A 9,038-nucleotide genomic window follows, 5' to 3' on the forward strand; every position below is an offset into this window, starting at 1 on the left:
CATGTGGTGCTGGAGGATTGAACCGCGGTCCCTGTGCTTTGCCAAGCTTGTTTCAAGTAGGTGCTTTAGACCACTGAGCCATCTCTCCAGCCCCTCCCATCTGTTTTTATAATTCGCTTTGTTTTATTTGGGGCAGGGAATTATGATGTTGTCCTGGCTGGTCCTTAATTTCTGAGCTCAAGCAATCTTCCTGCCTCAGACTCCCAAGCAGTTGGGCCTGCAGGAACATGCCTCTGCATCCAGCTCTCCCACACAAATTTACAGTTCTACCACCTATAAGGATATACTTTTTAAAATGTATCATTTAGCTTTGCATTTTAATTCTTTTTGAGACAGGGTCTTGCTATGTAGTTCACACTGGCCTTAAACTCACTATTTAGGTTCAGCTGGCCCTGGACTCATGGCGATCCTCCTGCCTCAGCCTCCTGAGTGCTAAAGTATGCACCATCACACTCAAATTTTTAAACTTTATATAATGGCATCATACTATATATATTTTTCCATGACTTGCTTCTCTTGCTCAGCATTATGTTTCTGAGATTCCACCATGCTGTGTTTCTTACTGTAGGCCAGTATTCCACCAGAGAAGCAGATATGGCGGTAGCTCTAAAGTCAGCCAGACCCTCTGACTGCACGCTGAGGCAGGCTGTCTGCAAACAAATGTACGTGGCATGAGTTGTGCAGCAATCCTGTGCTGGCTTCCTGAGGCACAGCAGATGGGGAAACAATTAGAAATGTTTCACCTGATTGCTCTTCAGGAGCACGGCCAAGAGCCCACCGAGTCTGCAGGGCTGAGGCCTTGCTGGAGCAGGCAGCGGCAGCGGTGCTGTGCAGGCTTGGGCAGACGCACCCCTCAGCACAAACCCTTCCAGTTCCAGCTCCACAGAGCAACAGAAGGGGCTGAGGGGCCACTCTGACATCACAGGCCTTACCCTCAAGAGCACAGCAAGCTCCTTCATTCCATCATGGTGAACTGTATCCAGATCCAAGAAGAATCTACCCTTCAGACAATGAAAGCTAAATGCGTAGTTTCGGAGGCAACAGGCAGTAGGAAGCCCATCATGCTCAGTCCTGGGAAGCCAGCACAGCGAGGAGGGTCTGCCTCCAAGTCTTGGCAGTTCAACTCACCACTGCCCAAGCACAGACCTGGAAAATTACATTGCTATACCTCACTTTTCAGGTTTTGGGGGTTCCACAGAAGGATGCTGCACACAATAGTTTAGACATGAAGAAAAAGCACTGCCTCCTTCACTGAGTCACTCTAAGCGCACGAGACCCTCAGGTGACGCAGTTCATTCCTATAGCAACGCTAGGAAGCAGGTAATATAATACCTCCTTCCTACGCTTCAGAAAACTGAGGCTCCAAGAGGTTTTTATGACTTCTCCAGTATCACACAGCAAGTCAGAGAAAGGCCAGGCTTTGATCGCCTTCTGATCCCAAAGCCCTATGCTCTCCTCCAGCAGACCAGCTGCAGCAGTACCTGCACAGGTGGCCTTCACACACGCAGGAGGTGCTCCCTTAGGTCCCGATGAATGGGTCAGTGTGGGCACAGGATAAGCACCTGGGTGGCTGAGACTTGTGAAACAGAGCTCTGTGTTGTCAAGGGCTAGGCCCATCAAAAGCACGCGGGAAGCCCTGTGCCCGCACAGTGAAACAGCACCGAACATCCACTGTGCAGGGTGCGCAAAGTACATGCTATTTTCTATGAGGTCTGGTTGCTATTTTAAGAGGAACAATCTCCCACACAGTGGACACCAAAGAAGGGTTTTCAGGACTTAGAAATTTCAAGGTTGATTAACTAGAGAAATTCAGAACCTACCAAACAGGTCAAGAGTTTAGGTCCAAACTTGTCAAAATCTAGACTTTGCCATTCCAACCCCACACTAAGTGACATCAGTGTGTGTGACACAGACTTTCCAAGTCCAGCTAAAAGACTGAGATAGCAGTTACAAAACACCAAAGCTCAGAAGGCTTCACTCTGAGGAAAGCAAAATTCTCAAGTGTTCCTTGTCCTAGCTGGTCCTTGCTGTCCTATCAGCTCTGGACTATGCTTTTGCTGACAGAGGATGAGCCAGTCACACTGTCAGGCCCATCCTGTCATATCTGACAACTGACCCCATCTTGTGAGCCATCTAGGATTTTTTTTTTTTCCTCCGAATGCCTTCAGGGCAGGTTTGGCTGGCTAGGGTTGTGGGGATCGAACCACAGCAACCTGAGCCTGACTTGCTTTGTTGAAGCAGCCACTTAAAGAACTGAGCTAAGGGGCAGGCCCCCTTGTGAGCCATCTAGAAGTCATGAAAAATACAACTGGTCTTCAGGCATCAGGTAACACCTCTGCAGAGAGTGAGTAGGGAGATGACAAGCAAATCAAGAGAAGTTGACAGCTGTCCTTGCAGGGACCTGTCAAGAGTTTGTGGGTGCTGGATGAAATCTAACTGCACTGTTCAGAAAATTGTGCCTTGGTCCCTAGGATTTGTGTGACAGGATTTTTCTAGTTACCTGCCCTTGGTAGATGATAAAGAGTTATGAACTATATACACTGGATTCCTTTCCTTAAAATGTCTAGAAATTTTGTACTCTGTAATAAGCTTAAAGAAAGCAGCAATCCCCTCTCATCTCTCTGGGTCTAACATTTAAAGCTATCCCCTTGCCTAGGATTCAGTTGCTTTGCCTTGCTCATACGTGAGCTATGCCATTAATACAGGTGTAAGGTGGGAATTGCAACAACTAATGTGACATCACTTGTAAGATGCCTACCTAACAAGTAAAATATCTTAGACTCCTTTGAAGACGGCTTTAGCCAATCCTCCAAAAGGAACCATGAACCACCTCCAGATGTAGAAATGCCATTGGAACCTTCCACACCCAAGCAACAATGCTATAATACTTTGATGCGTATCGTAGAAGGATAACAGTAGCCACCACAGCCCCTTATGTACAAAAAAGCAGTCACATTCTCTCGTCAACAGGTGTTTTTATCCAACCAACCAACCTACCCAGCCCCACTCTTTACCAAGGAACCAGTGACCCTTGGAAGAACCCTGAGTTCTATCCTTCCCTCTGGCACCGCTCAACAGTCAGTCAGTTGTAAGAGCTCTGAACTTTGCAATAATTTCTAACTCTTCTTAGCCTGTTTTCAGTAGCTTTGAGCATGTTCTGAGCTCTTCCTCATCAATAACAGAGGTCTTACCGGGATCTCCCACCAAAGCAGTTTGTGCTGGAGGGTGGGTGCCGGTTCTCTGAAGCTACACTTGACCCGCTGGACTCTCTCGAAGGCAGCTGTGATCCTAGAAAGGGGATCAATCAGAAGAAAGGACAAAAATGTTGAAAAACAGCCCTTGTTTGAGAGTTGGATACTAGGCCCAGAACTCCACGTACTGGAAGTGGGACCCAGCCATCACCAGCTGCAGTCACTGGCAAGAGAAGGAATAAGAACACATGAGATTGGATTCACACTATGACATGGGGCTTCATCTCAGAAAACCGCTTCTCTTCTCCAAGACACTCAAGAGCATCCATGGCACTATCAAGAACACAGGAACTTGGGCCTCCAAAGTGTGAAATCAGATGCTAACAGGCAAAGCAGGTATAGGGATTGGGAGCATGATTCCATGGGGCAACCTGAATCACAGGCAGATAGGGGGTGCATGCCTACTATTCTAGCACCTGGGAAGCTGAGACAGGAGGATCACAAATTCAAGCCTAGCCTGAGCAACTTCATGACATAGGCCTTAAAAAAATAAATAAAATAAAAAGGGTTATAGATGTAGCTCAAGCCAAAGGCCCAGGTTCCATCCCCGAATTGCAAAAATAAAAATAATAAAAGGCCTCATTGCACCATGAACTCTTTCATTAAAAGCCCTCCACCAGCTTTCTGCTTCTCAGGACAAAATTCGACATTCTTACTGTGGGGTCCCAGGCAGCGTGCTCTGATCGGGGCAGACCTGCTACACATCCACCTCCCTTCTGGCCTCCCACCGTCTGGACACCTCTACTCTCAGACCCAACCGCTCTGCTCCCCACACCCCCAGCTCAGCCCGTCTGAATTCCCTCACAGGATCCTTCCCTGGTACCCAGCTTAGGTGAGACCCCTGAGGAAGGACCTCAGACCGCTCTGTACTTCTTCCTCACTTCTCTCACAAGCATGGTCCTGTCATTATTTGTGTTTATTCATTTGACGTCTGACTTCTCCTGCCCCACCAGGGAGGTTACAGGTTTTGAGGAATGCAGACCATGAGGCTGCTGCCTACATGAGCTGTCTGGTTCTGTCTGTCTGAGGCGAATGAGGGAAGGGTACTTGTTCTTCTCCCTGCACCAAAAGGTCCCGAAGCAGTAGAGGGACTCTGGTAGACATTCAAAGCCCACCCTCTCGCTGAGATGCTACAGGAATGTCCTTGAATTAGAATGCAAATGTCATCCTCTGGAAGCTCACTGAGGGCCTAGAAAGTGTCATAGTTACAACACGTCTAACAAAAACATTTAATGGGAAAAAATATGGAGAAACCCAACTCAGTCCTGACCCAACTTCGGGAAATAATTTCCTGCTCCATGGAAAAGTAAATAATTTCAGACCAGACAAAAGAAACAAACCAGACTGGGAGTGGTGGTGCGCATCTGTAATCCCAGCTCTTGGGAGGCTGTAAACAGGTGAATCACTACGAGTCTGATCTAGTAGTGAGACCCTGAACACCCTGTAGACCCTTCCCTAAAATACAAAAAAAAAAGAAAGAAAAGAAACAAACCACCAACCTTTAGGCCAGAGCGGGAGACATGCTCCACCTTCCCTATCTTGGCCTGCTCTTGTCAGCACGCATCTCTAGAGGATGCAGCTCCATGCCCAGCCAATGGCACCTCCTAAAAACCCCTTTATCCACCCTGAGGGATATAACTGCATTTGGAAGAGGGAAAATGGGCCAGAGTCACATTTGCTAGCAATATAGCTATGTTTCCTTTTCAAAAGCCCATGAGGGATGAAAAGATGTTTTTCTCTGCTTTCAACACAAACACACAAAGAGGTGACATTTATCTTAGCCCTTGATCAGAAAGCAAACCTTGAAAATCACTTCAGGATTTTGACCTGGGAGGCTCAGAAGACTCCAGGCTGGATGTGGGCTAAGCAGTACCCTAAACCAAGAGGCCTTGTAGGCCAACAAGCCTGCAGCACCTCCTGCCCCCTGCCCGGCCCACCCTGTCCCAACACAGCCCTGGGGGGCAGGGCTGCACTCACCGTCTGTCACAGCACTGCCATTAGGCACGCTTCCCACATCAACAGTGGGCCCGTCCAGGAAAATCGTCAGCTCTCCGCCCGACACAACACTGCCTTTGTTCTCTGTCTGCAGGTTTAGGGTCAGCTGTGTGTTCTCCACTGTGGGGCATAAAACACAACATGGATAGACTAAATCACAGATGCACCCCAAGTTCTGAGGCTGGAGGTTAGGCGCTCCCATTTCACCTACTCTGCCACCCCTGGCAACACCCGCCTGCATCTTTGAAGCTGTCTTGTGGCATGGAAAGAAAGAGTGGGAAGGAATGTGTCTAATGGCAATCGCTGCAGCTGTGTCAGGTTGGTAGGAAAGAGTTACCCTTTTTGCTGAAACATTTGATTCACAAGGGTAGGTGCGGGACTGTAAGAAAAAGAGTATTAATGGTGTACAGAAGGTGACAGGGTTGTACAACATCCCCACAACCTACAGAAAGAATAAAAAGAGAAACAAGCCATGATCCTCAAGGAAATGCCAACAGGAGGCCTCTCTAGAGGAGGACTACAGAGACTTACTCTCTTCTTAATTGAGGTTCATTTCCTTCTTTGTTGAGTTAAAGATACTTCTTACCCTAGGCGTGGTGACACATGCCTGAAATCCAAGCGCCTAGGAGGCTGAGGCAGGAGGATCGCTGGGAGTTCAAGGCCAGCCTGGGCTACATACTGAAATCCTTTCTCAAACAAAGAAAAAGGTACTTCTTGTTTTGTTTTGGGGTTCGGGATAAAACCCAGGGCTTATGCATGCTAAACTTGTGCTCTACCTCTGGCTACAACCTCAACTCCAAAATACATTCTTAAAATTTTTCATCCTGCTAGCCATGGTGTGCACCCCTGGAGTCCAAGTTACTCAGAAAGCTCAGGCAGGGCAATCACCAGTTCATGGCCAACTTGGGCAACATAGTAAGAATTCGTTTCGTATTAAAAAAACAACAAAAGCAAATAAAAAAGACTTTAATCCCACAAATGTATCATTTGAAATATAGGGGGAAATTTTAAAGCCATCAAAGCTGTCTACTAGCAAGTCAGCCCCATCAGTCCTGTAAAAAAGAGATCAGGCGACATTTGTCTCTGTGACTGAGGTGGGATGGCAGCTCTACCTGTGCCTCCACCATGTTATCCGTTTCCACCCCGGTTTCCCCACCAACTGGCCCCTCCAATTCTCTTCAGCCAGCTCAAGGCGCAGGCTCCAGTCAGGGCCCGGTGGTCTCTGAGCTGCACCTTGCACCTTGCAAGCTCAGACCAGAAAAATGCCACAGTCAGAACAACACCGCACCTTGAACATTCACCACTCAGGGGCAGTGCTGCAGGTCCAGTCAGGTTCAAGGGGACTGCGGCACGTCATGGTCATCAGTGCCACCTTGAGAGTAATCCTGGGCCAGCTGAGCCTCTCCCCAGTCCTGGCCACTGATAGCAGAGGAGAATACATGTTTGCTCATTTATTTATTTGCTTTTCAGTGGTACTTGGGATGACCCAGCATCTTCGAACTCGCCTATATCCCCCACCATTTTTATTTTTAGATGTGGTCTGGCTTACATTCCCCAAGCTGGGCTCAAACTTGTTTTGTGTTTGTTTGCAGTTAGTCTTATATTGATGTTTTCATTCTGATCCATTACATTATTTTTATTTTAAAGACAAAATATTTTAAAACAAGATAATAGTAAGGAGGCTGGGAAGATGGCTCAGTGGAATAAGCGCTTCCCTGGCAAGCACAAGGGCTTGAGTTCAATCCCTGGTTCCACCAAAAAAAAAAAAAAGGAAGGAGACAATGGTTAACACATTGAGTATTGCTATCTTTAGTTATTCAGAGTATAAGATATTGGAATTTAATTGTCCAAACAACATTAGAACAAACCTTTATTTCAATTAACTAAGAGAAATTAATAGTATAACTTTTTTTTTTTTTTTTTTTTGGTCTTTTGAGACATGGTCTCACTATGCACTTCAGGCTGGCGTTGAACTCACTGTGTAGCCCAGGCTGGTCTCAAACTCACAATGATCTTCCTGCCGCAGCCTCCACAGTGCTGGGATTACAGGTAGTATGCACCGCCACACCCAGCTAGTAGCATAACTATCTTAACTATATATATACATATATTTTTTTTTCTTCTTTTCCCTTCTTTCTTTGCTCCAGGATCCCATTCTAGTTTCTTTTTCTTTTTGAACTGTCTTTGTGTTTTATAAAATCCATTGGACATTTTGGATCTTATTTACTCTTGCAGCTTCTCACACAAGAGAAACAATGCAGTTTCCATATGTGCATCTGTTTACTTCACTTCCGAGTGTGGTCTCAAGCTGCATCCACTTAACTATTAAAGTCTCCAGTTTACCCTTCTTTGTGGCTGAGTAGTACTCTGTTGCATAAATAAACATACCACATCTTTTTTTATCCATTCCTTGGTTGATGGGCCTTTGGACTGTTTCCAAGATCTAGCTATTACAAAGTATGCTGCTCTTAACATGCGTGCACATACAGCACTGTGATGCAATGTTTTTAATTCTTCCCAGAAGGGAAATGGCTGGGTCAAATGGGCCCTCCAATCCTAGTTTTTTGAGGAACTTCCACACTTATTTCCACAGTGGTTGCCTCAGTCTACACTTTCACCAACACTGGAGAAGGACTTCTTTTTCCCTATATGGGTTCAAACTTGTGATCTTCCTGTCTCAACTCTAAGAGTGCTGGGATTGGGCTGGTGAGACAGCTCAGTGGACTAAGCACCTAGGACCTGGCCACCAAATACAGGCACATGCTTGTAATCCCAGCGCTAGGGCGGCTGAAAACAGGAGGATCTCTGCAAGTCTGAACTGCATAGTGAGACCCTACACCAAATACATAATAAATAAATAAATAAAATCCTGGGATTACAGACTTGTACCTCCATGCTATTTATTTACTTGTTAAAGTCAGGTTAGCCAGGCATGATGGCGCAAGCCTGTAACCTCAGTGCTCAGGAGGCTAAGGCAAGAGAATGACTGTTAGAGAAGCCAATTTGGGTTGTAAGGTTAAGTTCAAGGCCAGCCTGTAACACAAAACCCTGTCTGTCTGTCTGTCTGTCTGTCTGTCTGTCTGTCTGCCTGTCTGCCTGCCTGCCTGCCTGCCTGCCTGCCTGTCTGTCTGTGTCTGTCTGTCTCTCTCTCTCGTACTGGAAACTGAACTCAGGATCTTGTGCTTGCCAGACAGGCATTGTGCCATTGAGCTGTATCCCCAGCGAAGACCCTGTCTCAAAAAACAAAACAATTCTAATCTTTGAATGTTTTTTCATCGTATTCTGTAGGGACTTAAAGTTTTACATATCAATACTTGATGAAAAATACCTGTTCCATGTTATGCCTAAAATGTTTGATATGCAGAGAGATAGTGAGGTTAAGCTTAACAGCCTAGGTTGTATGGTAATAACAATAAGCTTGTCTTCTGGAGGGTTAACAGCCTAAGTTTGCAGACCAAAATTAGAGAAAAAGGAGGGCCGTAAGGAAAGCCAATCTTGGCCCTAGCCTTCCAAGGTCAATTAAGACTCAGGACATATGAGAACTTGTACTGTAACGACATGTAACTCAATAGTGTCCCAAATTTTCTGATTAGGAGATTATGGGGTCAAAGAGGAAAGTGATCAATGACGTAGAGTATGCTTAAGGAGAGTCACATTCTCCTGAGAAAACATTCTCTCAGGCTTTCACAGAGAGCACATTAGCCAAGCAATGGCCATGACTCATCCTCATGGGTGACATTGACAAAGGTTCTACAATCTGAGGTACAGGATCTCAGGATAAATCCTGAGGGG

The 9,038-nt window shown here is 46.2% G+C and overlaps 1 protein-coding gene across 1 annotated transcript in view; it reads right to left on the bottom strand.

Moving 5' to 3' along the window:
- The window catches only part of Wwp2 (WW domain containing E3 ubiquitin protein ligase 2), a 134,785-nt gene that overhangs the window by 74,387 nt on the left and 51,360 nt on the right, over positions 1–9,038 (bottom strand). Inside the window, exons 5-6 of the mRNA XM_004625815.3 lie at positions 5,229–5,366; positions 3,192–3,288 (exon numbers count right to left, since the gene is read on the bottom strand). Of these exons, the coding sequence (XP_004625872.1) occupies positions 3,192–3,288; positions 5,229–5,366 (235 nt within the window). The remainder of the gene's footprint in view (positions 1–3,191; positions 3,289–5,228; positions 5,367–9,038) is intronic.

Source organism: Octodon degus, unplaced genomic scaffold, assembly GCF_000260255.1.
Source record: "Octodon degus isolate 3935 unplaced genomic scaffold, OctDeg1.0 scaffold00011, whole genome shotgun sequence".
Taxonomy (NCBI): Eukaryota; Metazoa; Chordata; class Mammalia; order Rodentia; family Octodontidae; genus Octodon; species Octodon degus.